We start from the raw sequence: 19,811 nt of genomic DNA, 5'->3' as shown, positions 1-19,811 counted from the left end.
CCAGAGGCAACATGCTCTCTGTGCTCACTGTGGCTGTCCTGCATCAGGCTGCCTCCTGGGGTGGAGGCAGGTCCAGGTCCCCAGAACCTAGCCCTTGCTAGCCAGCATCCTGCAGGATACCCATCAAAGGAGAACCCCGGGCTGTAGGTGAAAAGGAAGTCCTTGTCATTGTCTGGCAACATCTGTTCCTGTTTATAATCATCCTAGTTGAGGCTAAGGACTTTCCACTCTGGGCGTTGGACAGTAGGTAAAGGCTACCAGCTCACCTTCTGGACTTCACTCTCCTGCCTAACCGGGACACTCGGGGCAGCACTTGTGCCTATGGGAAATGCATGCTGGGAAAGGGCAGAGGGGTTCTGTGATGGGTACAATGGCACTCTCTATATCCACAGTGTGTAGATGGGCCTTCAAGGGACCCCAAAGTCAGACCGAGATCACCTGAAAGGGGGTGTTGTGTCTTTCTCTTTTGCTGGTGGAAGGAGCCTGAATGGACAGGACTGGAGAGAAACCCTCGCCTGGCCAGGTACTCTCTGCCTTCTGCTCTAGACCAGGCACTTGACAGGAGGTACGGGGGTTCGGCTCACCTCTGCACCTTCACTCTCCCCTAACCTATGCTTCATTTCTGGGGAAAGTTGACTGACCGCCCTCTCCTTCCTTCCATGACACTGTGACTCCACTCCAGATGGAGGGAGTGGGGTTACCAGGAAGCCGTCCTTGCCTGTGTCCTTGCAGCTCAGTGAGCTCTGGAGGCCAGAGTCAGGATGGTTTTCAGCTTTGCATCTCCAGTTGCTCGCAGGCTGCCGGACCCCAGTCATTGCCCAGTGAAGAGTACTGAAAAAGCATTGAGCGGAATAAAAAGTAAAATGGATTTCTAATCAAATGATATCTGAGAAACTTTTGAAGGGAGTAAAAATAAAGTCTGCTTTGCTAGGAATATAGTATTTTGATCATCTATTCTGGACATTACGCCTGTTTTATTCCTCATACATCGTTGGGCGCACAACAGGTACTGTTTATATACAAATCCTTAAACTTCAGCATGGATTTAATTCCTATTTCAAACATGATTTCTGTACAGTTTCATGCCTTTGCTCACCAAGTGGCTTGCACAAGCCCTTTGAGAGTGGAGGTGAGGGATATCAGGCACATTGTCATTGGCCTTGGAGTCTAAGTGGGACTAAAGGGACTCCAGATGGTGGGACACGTTTTGAAGTCTGCAAAGTTTATCGCCCTCTGCTGGTCATGCCAGGAAAATCGCCTGCCACTCCATTGAGCTCCAGCAGACCTGGATGTCTAAGAGAGGATGAAATGATCTTCGTCATTCTCAAGGGTATCAGCCTTCGCTTAGACCACTGGGCATCTGGAGAGTAGTGTTATCAAATTAATGCATGAGATGGGGGAAATGTTTCCATTAGGAATTCTGTATCTCTGGAGTTGTATTGTCAATTAATACTTCCCAATCAATTACTCTGCAATTTGCTCAAGTGTATTAAAAGTATCGTGGCAGTTGCAATGACAGATTTTAAAAGAGAAAGGCAGAGTGTGGTGAAGTGTGCAGAGCTGCCTGTCACAGGAGGCTGGGGCAGCGTGGCTGGGCTTGAGGGCTGTCATCTCCAGCCCTGACATCAAATCATGGCTCCTCCAACCTGCCTCCCTTCCAGGAGCCTCGTTCTTCAGGTCTTGAGGGCTATTAAGCTGCAATACCCACGTACAGGGCCCAGCACGTGTGGGTGCTGGCTCAGGGCACAAGAGCCATACGTGTGTTTATGGCTCACTTTACCAATCTAAAATGTGTGTTGTGGAAATCAAAGAGGAGAGATGCACAAGTGCCGCTTATCACGGTCCTGCTGTCCTGGGTTATCTGGTACAATGTGCATCCATCGTGGCTTCTTCTTAATAGTGGCGACGGCTGAGAAGTGATTCCATTTCCACGATCGCTCCAGCATCTTCCCTAACACATCAGCGCTCACCGTGCCAACAGCCTGAGTGCTTCTTGGCCTCTGTTCTGAGGCTGGATGCTGATGAGCATCCCCCAGGGTGGTTTCTTGCAGGAAGGTGCTGACCGTGGTCTGACTGGCTGGGGTTCAGTGGGGGGACCCCTCACCTCAGCCGCCTTTACCTTGTGAGCACCAGGTCTCATGGCAGGTTCTGCCGGCCACCTCCCCCTTGCCAGAGAGTCCCCTGCATCTACAGCTCATCCCAGGGGGCTGGGAAAACGGAGCTCCGGTGGGGATCTGAGGTGCCTGCACCTGTGTCCCTAGTGTGACAGAGCCTCTTCCTGTGTGGGGCCACTTTGCAGCCAGGTCTTCCCCGTGCGTCCACCTGGGCACCCAGTAACTACTCAGCTTCCTTCCTTCACTGGCTCTGTCGAGCAGGGAGCTGGCCTCTGCTCCACCTGCGAGTGAGCACATCAGACGCAAGACCAGTGGGAGCTGCCAGGCTGGACCAGGAGTGTGGGCTCAGTCCAGAACAGGGAGGACCCTTGATGCTGGCCCGAGAGCTGCTTTCCAAGCCCTGGGCTCCTGAGCTGGGCCTTGAAGGGAGCAAGATGTCCCTGGGCAGAGTGAGGGGTACCAGGAAGCAGAGGGAAAGCACCTGCCCTCCTGGATGCCATAAAGCGGGAGCGGAAGAGAGTGGCCATCAGGAAGAGTGGGCACCAGGTGGCAAAGGACCAGGGTGCCAGGGCGGTCATCCTGATGTGAGTCCTGGCAAGAGGGGTTGGCATGGGCAGGCACCTGGGTTCAAGTGTCCCCCCACCCTTACCAGCCATCAGCAAAGCTGACCCCTGAGCCTTGGGTGGCTCCTCAGACCAAACCCAGCATGAACCATGATGACGTCGCCATGGGGAGATATAAAGTGAAAGCAGCAGGCGGAGATCTTGGCCCAGGGTAGACCCCAGTGTGGCTCGCCCTTGTTGTCCCCAGCCAGCCATTGGACACTGCAGACGTGCCCTCTGAGCCCATCCCTGTCCTTGCAGGTTCGCCATGGAGCCCTTCTGTCCGCTGCTGCTGGCAGGTTTTAGCTTGCCGCTCACCAGGGCTCTCAAGAGCAACGAGACCACCACAGCGGAGAGCAACTGGACCACCACTACGGCAGGTGAGGACCCCTCTCCTGCTGTGCCTGCCAAGCCCTGCCCGGGTGCTGGTCCTGGACCCCTTCCTAGGGCCAGTGGTAGCCCTGGTGGGAGGCGCAGAAGGGTTAAGAATTCCACGGTGCAGCCTGGTGCCGAGACACAGGCCCATGATCCCAGCACTTGCGAGTCTGAGGCAGGAGTACTACAAGTTCAAAGCCAGCCCCAGCAACTTAGTGTGGCCCTGCCTCAAAATAAAAAATAAAAAGGGCCGGGGATGTGGTGTGGCTCCGTGGTGAAGCACCCCTGGGTTCAGTTCCTGGTAACAAAAAAAGAACAAAAGGTAGCCGAGCTGCCCCACTCACACCAGGCTGGGTGTTATTATGCCATTCTCCCACATTCTTTATAGTTTTAAAGTTAAACGAAGAGAAAGAAAAAGAGTACATGTAACAGCACGGAGGAACCTTTAGAAACAAGCCCAGGCCCACACAAAAGGCCACATGGTACAATTCCAAGGTGCGGAGTGTCCAGGTGGGAGGAAGTGTCCACCTGGACTTGGGCGGGAGCAGGGAGTGACCCAGAGCCAGGGGGAACATGGGAATGTGCTAACTGGACTGTGACAAGAGGTGCACGGCTCCATGACCCTAACAGACATTACCGACTTAGACAAGTAGGTGCACTGTGTGGCATCTGTCACCCGCGGAAACAAGTAAATGCTATGTAGAGTTAAAGGGAGGCAGAGGAAGAAAGGACGCAGGGAAGGAGGCGAGTCATCCGAGCACACTGCCCGGCTTTGAACTCCACCTCTGTCTGGGATTGGCTGGGTGCCCTTGGGTAACTCACCAAACCCCTCTGTGCCTCTGTGCCCTGCTTGTGAGGTGAGTGTCAGCTATTGGGGGTACAGCTAGTGTTAGAGGTTGGTGCTCTGGAACACTCCCTGGTCCGTGTGCAGAGGGCTCATCCGCACTGGCCTTTGTGGTGAGCCTGGAGCATCGGGCAGACGGCGGGGTGGTCATCTGCCAGCCTCATTGCCTGCAGTGGAACTTTGACTCTTCAGCCCCCTCATTACTGACACAAGGAGACCTAGGCCAGTTTGGGGGTTTCAGATTCCTAGGGGGCTGACAGGGTTCCCTGGGCAGCCTCCATGTGCCCTAGTAGGCTTCCAGGCCTCTGTGGCTGCGGAGCCCCTGTGGCAGCATAGGAGGCACCTGTGACCATGGAGGCCGGTCCCTCCCACAAGCCCGTTCCCACGCCTTCCTTCTCCATCCCCAACATGACCGACTTCCCCGACAGGGTATCTCCTGCTGTGTCAGGGTTCCCCCAAAGAGCAGAGCCACAGGACACATACAGACAGAAACAGAGAACCACAACTCGTTACAAGGAACCGAGAATTCTGTATTCAGACTTCCACGTGTTGTAAGGAGAGGCACGTCATTGTCCTAAGACAGTGACTCCCAGTCACGGAGGAGGCACATCCCAGGTCTGCACCGCAAGGCCTGGTGGACTGCTGTGAGGCCAGGAAGGGCTGGAGGCACAGGCCAATGGTGTCCTCTCCCCTGAGGCGGGGCAGCCTCTTGGTCCAGCCAGACCTCCCCAATTGGGCAGGGCCATCTGCTGTATTCAGTCTGCAGGTTCAAAGTCAGCCTCATCCAGAAAACACACCCAGAATAATGAGGCTCGCAGACACACCCAGAATAATGTCCGCCTAAATGCCTGGCAGCCAGTCTGAACACCTGCCCTGGTTGTGCTGGGCCCTTGTGGGGTTTAGGGAAAACAGAAATTAGCAGCAGCCCTTCAGAAAAGCCTGTTAGAAAAGCAAAGAGTAGTCAGCAGCAGGAGGAGGACCGGGGCTCAGGTCCCTCCCCACTCCAGTCCCTTACATGATGCCCAGACCTGGACTAATGTCCTGCGGGCACAGGAGGGAAGACGGGGAGTCTGCAGTGGATGCAGGCCTGACTGGAGAGCCACTCCAGGCGCCCGCCTGTCTTTGTCGTCACACTGAAACCCCGAAGAAACCCACTCCCCACCCACCTCGTCCACGCCAGCTCACGTAAGCTGCGTGTATCGTACCAGCCTCTTCGCCAACCAGCTCTCCAGGTGCAGGCTGTTAGCAATGTCCCATGGCCTGGGAGGTCCCAGACCCACCTAAGGACAGTGAGCCCCTCTACCAGGCAGAGCAGCTACCTTCTCCCCGCCCCCACCTGTGCACATCCCGGAAGCATACAGGCTTAGGATCCATCTGGCTCCCCAGAGTAGAGCAGAATCTGCTCAGTCCTGTGGCACCCCCGAGGCCCCCAACAAGAGGGCGCCATCTTCCCTGCTTGGGGCTTTTTGGTTCATCTGAAAAATAATAAATAAATAAATAAAGGTATTGGCTCATAGTATTGCCACGGCCAGGGGGTTGCTTTCAGGAAGAGAGGACTGTCACATGACCTCGGCACCAGAACAGAAGCCAATGTGAAACTCACGCCTGGGTGCAGCCTCTTCCGGGCTCTGCGTGTAGCCGCTGGTCACACAGGCAGGAATGGCATAGGCCTCGGGTTAAGAGATCCACAGTGCTCCTCTGACCCGGAGCTCTGCCGGGACCCCTAACTGTGCAGGAGTCTTTAAACTCTCCCCAGAAGAACCACGAAGCATCAGTTCAGATGTTCACCTGTTGCCACAATGTGCCAAAATAACAGGAAATGGTTTGTTTGCTCATTGAACAAAAAGAAATCAGTATTCATCATGACACATATTTTACACCAGGAACAAACATAAATATGCACAAATCACATAAGAAAATGTTATAGGAGGACGCCCCCAAAATGAGCAAGTAGGAAACAGGTAAAGAATATGACCAGGCAAAATGCAAGGATCTAATTAATAATGTTTCACTCATCCTGAAAAGATGCTCAGCTCCCTAGGAGTTAGAGACGTGAAAGTGAAAGCGACATGGTGATCACGCCTGTCAGATCGACAGAACGAGAAGCAGTGTTAACTCCAGGAGAAACGGGCTCCATCCTGGATAATTTGGGGAGGGCAATTTGGTCATTTCTATTAAAATTTAACATGTATGCAGTGGACCCAGAAGGTCCACCTGTAGGGGATACCTGCAGAGACATTCATGCAATACGCAAAGTTATGTACCTGCGAGGTGCAGAATTGCAGGTAGAAGCAAAGACTCTGGGAACATTTTCTTGGAAAGCGTCCATGCACTCTCCATCTGTCTGAAGCGGGGAGACCGAGTGTCGCTTGCACCGCATGCGGGAGCTCCCCAAGACCAGTGGGAGAGCGAGCTCGGACCTGCCGGAGCGGCATCTGTTCTTTCATATGTATGGTTGCTATATTGGGATGTGTCTTAAAATGGGCAGCTCTTTACAATTATAATTAGCAACTTCTTTTTCTTCCTTAGTGGATCATGAAATAACAGTACTTCTTACGCTCCATGCAGTCTGGGATGAAGTGAGAGTAGTACATCCATTATTTACCAAACCTGCATATTTATGAATGTAACTGCATAGGAAAAAATTGTGGGAAAGACGCGCTCCACAATCCTAGCTGTGATTAACTCAGGGAAAGAGAAAGGGTTGGCTCATACACATTTACTCCTTATTTTTGTGCTAGTTGGAACATTTCTCAACAGACCTCCATCCTGTTTCCACTTGTAGGCAGTAGAAACAGCACAATGTGCCAGGCAGAGGTGAAGGAAGAGATTTGGGGACACTGGGCCCTCTGTCTTGGACACTGGGTCACCTTGGCTCTGGCCTAGAGCAAGCTGCTCATTCTGTGTCCCCACCCTCTTTCCCTCCTCTCCCTCTATCCCAACTCTTCCTTCCCCCAGGGACCCCTGGAGATGAAGAATGCAGCATTGACGGCCTACGGTCCCCTACCACCTCCTGCAGTTCCTTCAGGGCTGGGGAGACTGGGGGGAGCTTTATATCTGGGGGTACCTCCCCCCTCGGGACAGGTGCACAGCAAATGGTCCGGGGTCCCACCTCTCACTGCAGCAGATGCTTTCTATCTCGAGGACCAGGTTCCACATAAGCAGACATGCACATGCCGCATGTCCTGTGCACGCTCCGCCTGCTGCTGTGTGTGTGCACACATGGAATTGGTGTGACTGTACATAGACCTGGCTTTGTGCGTCTGCCAATCAGCTGAGAGGACTTCTGGGAGGAGGGGGTCTCTGAGGTTGTCCTTGGGCTGGGAAACTTTTGGTAAGGGACAGCGTGGAAAACTGGGGAGTGGGGGACAGTAAGGCCACCAATGCCGATCAGAACTCAGGCACACAGGCCTGGGCATAGGCTGCTCCCGCTGCTCAGCCCCCTGGCGAGGCTTGTTCTGCTCCTCCCCAGCTGGACCCTCTGTCACCCAGCATGAGCCAAGTCAGCATGAGATCAAAACAGAACTCCAGCACTTCCTCTGGGTGCCTCTGCCTCTGCCCGTAGCACAGTCAGTGCCTAGGGACACCGCCCAGTGTGTCCTTTTCGCCCACACTGTTTTCAAAAGAACATTGACATTGAATTTAATTACTTACCAATGTTTATAAATTAGAATATTTTTACATAAAGCTGTGGATTTCTTCTCCTGGAATGTTGGGGATTGAGCCGTCTGGGCCCACCTTCCTGTCAGCCTCAACATTGCCAGCCTTGGACGTTCCCTCCTGACCTCAGGAGGCCTTGGGGCCTGTGGTCCTGATCTCCACCCTCCACAATAGAGGCAGCTGCTGACACATGACAGAAACCAGGGTGGGGAACCACTGGCCCCTGAGACCTGTCACTTCTGCCCTGTCATCCAGCCCATTCTCTATGGAATCCCCTTGTCTGTCCAGCAGTCTGGACTCCAGGAGGCTGGACCCTCGAGCCCCAGACAAGGCGCAGGGGTGGGCTGGCTGGGCCCAGGCCCCCTCTCGCGACCGAGCAGACCCTACGGCCAGTCGGTCAGTTAGAAGAGGGCCAGGGCCTGACCTCTGCGCAATGGGGAAGTCGGGAGTCCCAGCACGGCGATGTCCAGGAGAGGAGAGCACCTGATCCCGGAGCCAGCAGGGACCTTGCGTGCCTCCCGGCCGCCGGGCGCAGGGGAGAGGGGAGAGGCTCCAGGAGGCACTAAGCGACCAGGCCTCCGCAGGGCTGGCCCCAGCTCTGCCCCTCGGTGGCAGGCAGCTCCCTCCCCTGGCCTGGGGTTGCTCCGAGGCCTGACAGGGACGCTGGTGCTCTCTGCACTGCAGGTGTGAGAGGCTCCCTCGGGCCAGGCTGCCCAGCGGGGAGCTCTGTGGTCAGTGGGATGGTGTAGGTTGGAAGGGAGGGAGTGGGACGCACTCCGACACTCGGCCTGGGACACACGTGGTCAGGAGAAGCCCCTTAGAACACAGGCGGGGCTGCAAGGTGGTTAGGAGACACCAGGGCTGCAGAGCACCCACCCACCCCCTGGGGGCACTGAGCACCCTCTAGGGGCCGGGCTGGCCCTTGGGAGCAAGTGCACAGAGCCCCCTCCCCAGGCTCAGAGGGCCATGCTTGGTGCTTCTGGAACCTGAAGGGTAGAAGCCCACCTGTCTTCTTTCCCCTCCATGAAGGGCCTGCTCACTCCTAGCAAAGTGTGGCCTATATCTCTGGCCACACAGAGACCCTCTGGACCCATAAGAGAGGAGCTAAGAGGGCTTCTGGGAGGGGGCCTCTGAGGTTGTCCTTGGACTGGGAATCTTTTGGTAAAGGATAACGTGTAGAACTGGAGAGTGGGGGACAGTAAAGCCACCAATGCTGATCAGAATGCAGGCACACGAGGCAGAGCAAGTCCTGGGCAGCCACAGGTCACAGAGCTGGGTGCAGGGGTCTGTGGCTGTCTCTGGTTGAGGATGGTCAGTCGGGCAGGTGTGAAGGATGGACATTGAGGTGAGGTGGTGCCTGATGGCCAGTTTTCACAAGGTCCTGACATGATCTTGAGGAATAGGCCCTCAAGCTGGCAGCTCGGGAAGTTGGGTCCTGGTGTACCTGTCCTGTGGGGACTGCACCCAGCCCCCGAGCCAGGCTGCTTCCCTGTGCGGGGGCTCCTGCTCCAGCCAGGAGACCCGGATGCTGAGCATCAGCAAGCTTCAGGGCGCCCCGGACGCAGCAGCAGCCTGCATACCTCTGCCCCCTCCAGCTCCTCATTGCAGGGCAGGCACCATGGAGACTCAGAGGAACAGGCCGCCAGGCCAGTGTGGGCCACGTGGGGTCACCATACCTTCACTGGGGACTTGGACAAGTGACATCACCCACTCCTCAGGCCTGGTTTCTTTCTCAGTGTCCATAGCATCAGCCCAAGTCCCTTTTTATTGTATTGCCATTTCTTTGTGGACACCATGAACAGAGTGGAACTGGCCTACAGACTACGAAGCACCGTCTGGTGTTCAGGAAGGAATGGTGGAGGGAAGGCTTTGCAAACTGAAATGGTCAGTGTGGTGTGGGACTCCTCCTTGCCCCAGCCTGGGGTCCTGACAGGGCCCTCCTCCCTGCCACATGCAGGCCCTCCGGACCCTGGCACCTCCCCGTCGCTGCTCACCTGGCTGCTGCTGCCTCTGCTGCTGTTCCTCCTCTTGCTCCTCCTCACCGCCTACTTCTTCAGGTAGGAGTGTCCCCAGGGCGCTGACTTGCCCCGACCAGCTCGGATGAGGAAATGAGCCTTCTGGAGGCTGCGGGGTGTGGGCCTGGACTGCTGAGATGCACAGTCAGTGGGCCAGGCCCCAGCAGGCTCAGCCATGAGCAGCAGGAAGAGCTTTTCCCGGCTCACCTGGTGGGTATCCCCGCGCCCAGGGCTCGGGGCTCCCTGGCAGCCTGGGTGGGCTGAGGACTAATGCATCTTGTGCCTCCAAGGTTCAGAAAGCAGAGGAAAGCCGTGGTCAGCAGCAGTGACAAGAAGATGCCCAACGGGATCCTGGAGGAGCAAGGTACAGGCACTGGCTCCCCTGTGGCGTCCCCAACAGACTGGGCTCTCCTTCCCCTTGTGTTTATCTTTTCCTTCACGCTGAAAGCCGGCCTCCAATTCCTCCGGCTTTGCGACTCTCGGCTCCCTCTCCTTGCCATTTCCTAACAACGTGGAATGTCTCCATTTCTACACTGGCCTTAATGTCGCTCTTCCCTCCTGTGTGGAACGGATGTCTGGGGTGTTTCAGTCTGTGGCTTATTTTGGAGAGACTGCTCATATCCTGTCCTTTGCACTGGTTTTTGACATATAACGTTTTTCAACAAGGCCTTTAAAATCATACTGATAAGATTCTCATAATCTAAATTAGCTCATAATCTGAAGTGCTCAAACTGAAAATTGCACTGTCTTAGAATCTAGTCGAAGAGAAGGAAATCGCTCCTCTAAAGAGGCTTCTGATCGCTGAAGGATCAGAGGCTGTTGGGGCACTCCCAACCTTCAGATTTGAAGGTCAGTTTCTAACTTGCAAATGCTACTATCAAGTCATTGACCCCCCCCCCCCTTTCAACACATTGAGTTGTCTGAGAAAGATAAAGCAGAGGCTTTAAAAAATACTGGTTCACAGCAGTGACTATGACTTCCTGTCCTCGGCTTCCTACCTAACTGTGCCGGGGTTTGGGGAAAACATACACAAAGCAGAGATAAGAGTATCAGCAACAAAGGCCCTGGCTTTGGAGGGCCTGGGGGCCTGATGATAACTTTACTCCCACTCCATTCTGCCTTCCATCTACCCTGCACCCTCCAGCAGGCATGAAAGGAAGAGGGTGTGGCCGGTGAGGGGCAGAGAAGCCCAGGGGCACTCCTGGGAACCTGCTTGCCTCTTGGGGAAGGGACCCTGGGGGAGATTCAGGTGACCTCCCAGGCTCTGCAGGTGGGGCAGGCCCTTTTGCAAGGGTGGCAGCCCAGTTTTCCCAGGAACCGTGTCAACATCAGCTCGTCCCAGGAGGAGAAGCACAGGCCCCTGGCTTCTTGCATCTCACTGAGCTCAGGGAAGCCTCCTGCGCACGTGCCCCTGGTGGCTGCCCTCTCCCTTTGCAATGCCCCACTGCCCCCCTCCCCAGACGAGGACAGCTACTCGTATGTGGAGCTCATGGATTCGAGGAGCAGGCCTGTTTGGCACGAAGAGGAGAAGGCCGAAACAGAGACACCCCCAGTGGGTCTCCATTCTTCTCCAAGCTGCACCTGCCCCCATAATCACTCTTCTCCTTCCAAACCTGGAAACCCAAGCTGCAGCATGAAGCTGCCTCTGGCCGTTTGGGGAAGGAGCAGGGCTGGAGGGAAGGACAGGCCATGGGCAGGTGGGGAGTGAGCCAGGTGAGTGGGTGGGAGGCACACTGCCCACCATGTCCATGACATCCTTGGAGAGCCAGGGCAGGGATGCTGCCGGGCCAGCAGAGGACCCATGTCAGGAGGCAGGTGTGATCCAGCCGCTCAGGGCCCCAGCTAGCCTCGGGCTGCGTGGCTTGCGAGGACTCCTCCCTCCAGCTGTGCACTTCTGTGGGAATATTGTTTGTGGGTCAGGCTAATGAGTCACCTCCGGGAGTGGGGCTAAGTGGCCCTGTCCCATCTGATGCACAGAACAGCAGAGAGTGATGCTGCTGAGCAGGTCCCCCTCGGGGCCCAAGAAGTACTTTCCCATCCCGGTGGAGCACCTGGAGGAGGAGATCCGCCTGCGCTCCGCAGACGACTTCAAGCGGTTCCGGGAGGAGTTCACTGTGAGTGCCCAGGGCCCTGCTTCCTGTCAGGGGTCGGGGTGCAAAGTCACCAACAGCCAGTGCTGACTCCCCGAGGACTGGCGACTGGCCAGGTCCATTGGGACACAGTCCAGGAGGGGGTCTGGGAACCTCCCTGGCACTCATTGCCCATCGTAAGGTGCCAGGGTTGGGTCTGAGGCTCGGGAGGGAGGCCGTGTTCTGAAATGGGTGAGACGAGAACTCTTGTTATTTCCATACTGGGAAAGCCAGGCCTGAGCCCCCACAGGATGGCGATTTCACGCTGAAATCCAGGGAGCCCCCAGCCACCCTGTCACAACTTCTGAGAGCTGGGGCTCCAGATGGAGTGGGGAATATCCCTGTTCGGAGCCCACACCCCGCGCTGACCAGGCTGTCCCAGGACTACCTTCAGGAGACACTAGCTCTGCCCGTTTCGGTTCTGCAGCGTGTAGTGCATGCACCAAGGGTCCTGCCGTTCTCACCCGTTTCTGCTGTAGGGGATGAATGATCTCCACAAGCAGGCAGGCATGGCTGGCCAGGACCACGGGTGTGACCAACTGGTACAGTCCCCAAAGCAGCAGACTGATTAACTCTCCATCAGAAAACACACATGTCGATTAACGATGCCTTCCCTAGTGTTGTTGACTTTTATGTATTGAATGTGCTGTGAGTTTTGAATTTGTTGTACCAGATAGACAGACTTGTGCAGACACTCACAGGAAGTGTCGCCTTGGACTCGGCTACTCAGTGTTTATCCTGCTTGTGTTTTGAGTTTGTTGTAGCATCTTCAGCCTTGGGTGCGTGGCTGTAGCTGAGTGCTGAGCCTGCCAGGGGCGGGGTCCAGCAGGACGGCTGCCTTGCGCTGACCGGGACTGTTGCACCCTGGCCGAGGCGCAGCCTTAACTTCCTCCAAGCCAGCTACCGCCATCTATAAATGGGGCACAGAGATAGAGCTATCTAAATGACCTCCCAGCTCAGATGTCAGGCTGGGATGGTGGGCTTCATCACAGCCCAGGGTAACTCACTTGTTGTATCCAGAGGGGGCACACACGGCTGCGGACCAGTGACTATTTACACAGGCAGTGGCGAATTTGAACTGTAGTTTACTGTAAATTTTTTAGCACAAGCCTCCTCTGCCTTTATCTTGCTTCCTTTTTATTATTTCCAAATGTACCCTTCCCCCTTTTTCTTTCTTTCTTTCCTTTTTTTTTGAGAAATTAGGTCATATTGAAAGACCGCTCCAAGCGCTATTGTTTTGCAATCTCTCAGCTTGACAAGAGAAGTCAATTCTCCATTTTCAAAATAAGTCCCCATGTTTGCAGCGAGACTCTCTCTTCCTCCTCCCGTCCCGTTTCTCCTTCCACTCTGGTCTCTCCTTATGCAGGAGGCTGGTGGCAGGGCTCGCTGACTGAGAACTGTGAGTCACAACCAGTAGCTCGGTGCCATCACAAAAGTGAGGGCCATGCCTGGAGGGGCCAGGGTGGGGCAAGGGAGGCTCTTGCCCTGGGTGCAAAATCTCAGAGGGCACCTAGAAGCTCAGTAGTCAGGCTAAGTCATGTTTCGATGCATCACTTAAAATTGCTGAAATTAATGTAAGAGGTCTACACCGAACAGAAGAGCACAGTCGTAAACAAGGAGAGGACCAGTCTGGACAGATTTTTTCCTGTTGTCCCAGGCTCCAGTATGACTGTACTACGCAGTTACTGGTTCTATCATTAATTAGAAGTTTGATATTTTAGTCATTATGGATTTTGTACATCTAGTTGGATTTTTTTTTTTTCCTGGTGCTAGAATTCAAAACAGGCCCTCACACGTGGCAGGCAAGCCCTCTACCACTGAGCTATACTCCCAGCCCTGCATGTTTTAAAATATTGATTATTTCTCTGATTCCTAAGTTTTTGGGGTGCCCCTTTAATATCTGTGCCCAGGGCAAATGCCTGGCACCCTTCCGTCCCCAGACCTGCCTCGGGCAGCCCCTCACTGTGAGCCAAGCAGGCTGAGGCAGCACTGCCCCATCTCCACGTTCTGACTCTTGGGCAGCTTCGGTAGCCATGCAGCTGATGGGTATCAGAACCTGGTCCCTGGTCCCCACTCATACCCCTCTGGCCACCACACGGCAGCCACTTACCTTCTAAGGAAGGGGGAGGCTTCTCAATTTCCTTTTCAAAAAATTATTTTGAGTGGACTTTTTTTTTTTTTTTTTTGAGCTGTTTTAAATATACAGAAAAATAGCCCACGAGCTGCAGTTCCCATGCACCACCTCTGCCCAGAGAGCCCTGCCTCTGTTGCTTACACCCTGCCCTGGAGTCGGCAATTGGCCAGCAGTGGATGAACTGCTGTTGATACATTGTTGCGGCTGAAGGCCTTACTGCTTTTGCCAAGTGCATAGCTCCTCCTTGCCTCTAAACCAGCATGGTGCCTGAATTGCATGTCGCACACTAGGGGCAAAACAGCTTTTGAGGGTGGAGAAAGAAAAGATCTGAGAATGTCATCACCAATTCAACATCTACCTAAGGCCACGGAGGCACTATTAAGGCAGCCCTGACCCAGACCCAGGAACTCCAGGGGCAGGTGGCTGGGCTAAGGCTGAGAACTGCACCTGGCCACCGTACTGTCCCTCCACGTTGCCCCTGGTGGAACTTCTGCCTGTGACCACAGGATATGGCAGCCCCAAAGCACAGGAAAGGTGGCTTGTGGCACCCTGGGAGCACCTGCCAGGGATAAGAGAGTCTGCCACCAGAGACGCAGCTACCTGAGAGAAGAGGGCTCAGGCCTTGATCCAATGTTGAGCAAGCCCAGGGCAGCGTGGCTTGAACCCAAGGCTGCACTGCGAGGCCAGCCTCAGGCTCCTGGGCCTACCACATGCTAGCCTGGTGACCCTGGGCAGAGCCATAACAGTGTTCCCAAAAAAAAAAAAAAAAAAAAAAAAAAAACAGTGTTCCCTTGAATTTCAGACCTGGTCCCTACCAGAGGGGCGATCCTACTGTCACCTGGTGATGGGGGAACTGTGATGCCTGGGACAGATGACCCAGCCCCACCGTGCCAGCACCCCTTAAGCTCTCAGTAGGGCATCGGCCTTATTGGGAGCCCATGGCCCAGATCCAGCCAGTGGGCAGGTTTCAGGCCGAAGGCCGACTTGGGGCTCAGCGTGCTCGTTCACACGGTGCACCATGCGGAGCTCACCTGCGCATGGGGCCGGGCTCCCAGCAGTGAGCAAACAGGATGGCTGGAGACGCCGAGAACCAGAAGCTGGTGGGCAGGTAGCAGAAGGAACTAGAAGCTCCGGCTCCTGAGCTTACGCCCCGCCATGCCACTCATCTGCTTTAGCATCCTGGTCCTAGGGAAGCACCCCACCTTCTCATCTGGGACCAAGGGGTCCTGAAGGGGTATGCCCCAAGTGCCAGTGAGCCCTGAACCAAATCCCTGGGGAACTTGGAGATTCAGGGGCTGGTTCCGGGTCTGGTAGGCAGAGCTGAAGAACCGCATTTGTAACAAGCTCCAGGCTGTGACATCACTGGTCCACAGAGACACCTCGAGGCCTGAGCACAGCTGGGGCTGTGTCTCCAGTCGCTTCCCAGGGTGGCTCTACCCCTCCTCTGCCTCCCCGAGTCACAGCCGCCCTTTCTCAGCCCTCCTCGCTCTTGTCTCCTGGTCAGAGCTCCATCCAGGTCACTCCCCGCCTCTTTGGGGAGCCTGTGCCTGGGCTGTGCCCCTGCAGGCTCTGAAGCAGCAGCGACGGACGAGGGATGGAGGAGGACAGCTCGAGCCGTGTTTGGCTCCCGTGCGGGGCAGGGCATCTGTGGGGGCAGGGCGTGCATGCATCATGCCGAGCTCTAACTCTGTGTTTTCTTCCAGTCGTTGCCGTCTGGACACATACAAGGAACTTTCGAACTGGCAAATAAAGAAGAAAACAGAGAGAAAAACAGATATCCCAACATCCTTCCCAGTAAGACTTTACTTGTTTTGCACGGTCAGTGCCATGTGGACTAAACTTGGCATAGAAAACACAGCATCCCGGTGCTCAGCAATCAGACACCCCCAATCAGTGTGACAGCCTGGAGTTCACACCAGGGACTGGGCAGCCCCCCTCTCTGGGCCTGCCTCCCTGCAGGAGGCTCGGGCCCCATTGCTGCTCAGGGCCTGGTGCTGAGCCTGTGTTCACCGTCCAGGCCTCGGCACCTGGGACAGCCAGGGCAGTGGTGCTGCTGCTTGGTCTTGGGTATCACCAGGCAGAGCCCCTCCTGCAGCTTCAGTCCTAGACCCCTGTCGGCCTGCTGATGGGCCTGAACAGCTGCTCTCCCTCAGACTCGGTGCTCTTGGCCACAAGCAGAAAATTCCCAGCAATCTATAGGGTCCTGGACCAAGGACAGAAGTGACAGAATAAGAAACCTATCGAGCCAGATGCTGTGGTACATGCCTGTAGTCCCAGCAGCTTAGGAGGCTGAGGCAGGAGGATCATGAGTTTGAAGCCAGCCTCAGCAATGGTGAGGTGCTCAGCAACTCAGTGAGACCCTGTCACTAAATAAAATACAAAATAGGGCTGGGGATATGGATCAGTGGTCAAGTGGCCCTGAGTTGAATCCCCAGTACTAAGAAAGGAAAGAAAGAAGGAAGGAAGGAAGGGAGGGAGGAAGGAAAGAGACCTACCAAGGTTTGGCATCTCTGTGGGAAGGCTTAGTATCCACCCAATTTGCACCCCAAGAGCGTACGGTGGTGGTGGGCTGCGCACATGGATGCGCATCCATGTGATGCATCCATGTGAGAGCAGGTTACGCTCGCTCGGCACAGGGCATCTTGTGGTCTGCTGCAGCTCTCTGGGCTGTGCCGGCACAAACCCTCAGGTTCCCAGCAGCCTCTGTGAGGCTGGCCCTGGAGGGTAGTGACAGCCTGCACACAGGCTGGACCCCTCCTGCCATCTAATGGAACAGTAGTCCCCAAGGGCCCCACCAAATTCGAGTTTGAGTCCCTAGTCCAGCCTCCTCCTGGCCCATAGAACCAGGCTCTTGGGCAGTGCCTCGTGGGATCAGGGAACCAACTGGTGGTTGGCTTTGCGACGCTCGTAGATGCAGTTCCAGGGTAAAAGTGCATCCATCTGCTCCGTGTGTATGAGCACTGTGGTCTGTCCTGTCTGTGGTGCCTGGGTCTCCCGAATTTCTAGGAACGTCCTTACCCATTGTCCATGCACGGGATTCATGTGTGGGTTTACAGAACCCAGTGTGAGCCTGCGATACCACTGAAACCAGACAATCAGACAGTCTTTCACCGCAGGGGCAGCCGCGGGGGAGCCAGGGGATGGGTCAGCTGAGCTGTGAGGATGCCTTAGTCCAGGGTCAGATTTTAGACACAGAGTGAGACCAAGTCCAAAGGACCTGCTGCTGGGTGAGCTGAAGGAATCCAAGACAGAGGGGGTCACCTACGTGGCTCCGCAGCTTGAAGGAAAGGGTGACCACAGGACAAGGTCTGGGCTGTTCAGAGCAATGCATGTCAAACAGGAGTCAGGGTATTCAAGGTCAACATCTGTTTCTAATTTAGCCACCTTACTCAGCCAGCTTAACTGCTGCCTGCATTGCTCACCCGTGTGAGGACCTACTCAGCACCGAGCACCTTCCCAGGGTCCTCTCCTGTGTCTCCTAATCGCTGAACCCTTGTTGCTTAAAGCACATTTTCATTGTTAATTCAGAGTATTTCTGGGGGATCTCAGTGGGACCAGAGTCAATGGCCAGGTACGGGAATCTTCTACGCCCTGGCCTGATGGGGCGACCGCCTCCCCTGGGAGTCCTGCCTGGACTGGGCAGGGCCTCCTCCTGCCAGCCTTCTCCCAGCAGCAGTGTCCCCCAGCTCGGCTCCCACTGGCCTTTCTTCTGAGCGAGCAAGTGCAGCAGGTTCTAGACAGGTTGCTAGGATTTCCAGGGTCCTCCCCACCCCTGCCCTGCCCAGGAGGCCCTTCCGCAGGAACTCAGGAGTGCTAGCAGTCATCTGGGGTGAGAGGGTGCTGACAGGCATGCTGTGTTTGGGTGGGGGGATGGGTGGTGGGATGTAGGCTTCAGGAACAGTGGCACAGAGGAACCAGCTGGGTGACATTCGGCTGGGAGAGGCATGCCCCTGGGCCCCCGCTGGTGCCAGGACAGCAGCTGGATTTTGGGGTAACAGAAGGGCTCTCAGGGCTGCTGTGCAGAGCCCAGCTGTGAGGCCCTCCCTCAGCGGGGGCCAGGGTCAGTGGGGGAGGAGAGGGGAGACCCCACTTTCCTCTTCCTCTCCAGCCCAGGCTCACGCCAAGTGGATGAGATGCCCCTGGAGCTGGGAGCACAGTTACGCCAGTGTCCCTGGAGAGCCCTGAGGATGGGGTCAAGGTCTTCCTGTGGGGACTGGACCTGTGCCAGCAGAAAGGCTCCGTGGGGCTCCTTTTCTGGAATAAATGCCAACAGCTGACAATTTTAGGAAATCATGTTTTGAAAGTGAAGTGTGACTTTTTAGAATAAAAAACAGGAAGCGCGTGGAAGCTGCAAGATTCTAAATCTAACAGGCTGTTTCCCCCTCTGTCTTCTGTGACGGTCAGTCAGTGTTTCCAGCCAGGCGCCCGCGTGCTCCACCTGGGCCGCCGGCCCTGAGCAGGAGCGTGGGGGTGAAGGTGGTGCGGACCTGGGCTTGGGCTTGGACACCCTGCCTGAGTGTCAGTGTGCTGTCCCTGGGCCTTCACCACCATGCCCTCCGACAGCAGCAGGGCAGATCTGGCAGGGGTCTGGGCCACCAGAGCTGGCCGAGCAGATAGCCTTCCTGTGACGTGAGTGGGGTCATACCCCAGCCACAGCCATGGCTGCCCCAGGAGGAGGACAAGAGGGAACAGAGGCTGTCACTACTCACCACATCTGAGCCCTGAACTCTCAGGTGGCCACGGGCTGGGACGCAGGCTGGACGTCTCCACAGGCCACAGAGATGTTCCCATTTCCTGGAAACGCAGACCTGCGTGAGAATCCAGCCTTGGTGACAGCACCTCCCACTAACTCCTGACACGATGGTAGAACGAAGGCGTTAGTTTTTTCTGAGCCAAAGACCATGAAGGCAGAAATAACCAGGGTCCACAAAGGCTGTGACGGATCCAGGCTGAGACCTTCTGATGAGCACACAACACCACACACACACAATACACCACACACACAATACACCACACACACGGAGCACAAGCAACACATTCGCATGCAGCACACACAGAAGATGCCACAAACACACTACATACGCATACATGCACCACACATAACCCACTCAAGTCACGCATACATGCAGCACAGAGCACCCTCAGTACACACACCCCATGGTAGGCACCACTCCATAAACATGCCCATACCGCGGGGCCTACGTGTGCACACACACGTGCACACAGCACACACACACACACACGCAGACACATGTGCTTGTGCGTGCAGACCATACCGCCTTCCACTCCCCGGTGGAAAGCGCACCCCGACAGGCTGGAATCCAACGCAGGCTGTGCCGGGCCTGTGTGAGCCCAGGGAAGGTCCGTGAGTCCCTGGAGAGCCTGGAGGGTGGGCCAAGCGCTGGCCCTGGTTCTCCTGCGTGCACTCACGCTCGTCGTCACGGGCCCAGCGTGCCCGGCCACCGGCCGCCGTGCTCCCAGCACTCTTGCGTGGGGTCTGTGTGGTCGCTCAGCTCCCGGCCTGAGGCTGGCGCTCTACTTGGACGGTGGGAGTCAGAAGGCGCTGCAGCCCCAGGGCCCCCGCAGCCCCCAGCTCCCCTGCTGCCCTGCAGCCACTGTGGGCTGCCGGGCTGGGTCCTGGCTGGGGGCTGACGCGTCAGGGGAAGGATGTGGAGGCTCCTCCCGTCAGCACGGGTTTGTCTGGTTTTTTCAGATGACCATTCCAGAGTGATTTTGAGCCAAGTGGACGGCATGCCCTGCTCGGACTACATCAACGCCTCCTACATAGACGTAAGTCGTGCGCCTTCGCACCCCGCCGGGGGACCAGGGGCCCTGGCACCAGGGGCTGAGTCTGAGTCCCGAAGGGGCATTTTTCTCTGGCCTTTCTGGGCACTTTGGCCACACAGAACACCAAGGGCACAAAGCCAGTTGTGCTTCT

General features: G+C 55.9%; 1 protein-coding gene across 6 annotated transcripts in view; it reads left to right on the top strand.

The window, feature by feature from the left end:
* The window catches only part of PTPRE (protein tyrosine phosphatase receptor type E), a 136,924-nt gene that overhangs the window by 95,844 nt on the left and 21,269 nt on the right, over window positions 1–19,811 (top strand). For 5 of the 6 annotated variants that reach the window (XR_013763356.1, XM_079137284.1, XM_079137286.1 and 2 more), the window contains 6 exons: window positions 2,978–3,096; window positions 9,553–9,652; window positions 9,901–9,974; window positions 11,588–11,724; window positions 15,577–15,667; window positions 19,587–19,663. Coding sequence is in view for 5 of the 6 variants with exons in the window: in XM_079137283.1 (XP_078993409.1) it covers window positions 2,978–3,096; window positions 9,553–9,652; window positions 9,901–9,974; window positions 11,588–11,724; window positions 15,577–15,667; window positions 19,587–19,663 (598 nt within the window). In the remaining variant the exon portion in view is untranslated. Of the gene's footprint in view, window positions 1–2,977; window positions 3,097–9,552; window positions 9,653–9,680; window positions 9,821–9,900; window positions 9,975–11,587; window positions 11,725–15,576; window positions 15,668–19,586; window positions 19,664–19,811 lie in introns of those variants that run through there. The other variant, XM_079137285.1, reaches the window with a different exon arrangement.

This window comes from Sciurus vulgaris, assembly GCF_902686455.1.
Source record: "Sciurus vulgaris genome assembly, chromosome: 4".
Classification (NCBI taxonomy): domain Eukaryota; kingdom Metazoa; phylum Chordata; class Mammalia; order Rodentia; family Sciuridae; genus Sciurus; species Sciurus vulgaris.
The sequence above is the reverse complement of the archived record's forward strand: the minus strand, read 5'-3'. Positions and strand labels throughout refer to the sequence as shown.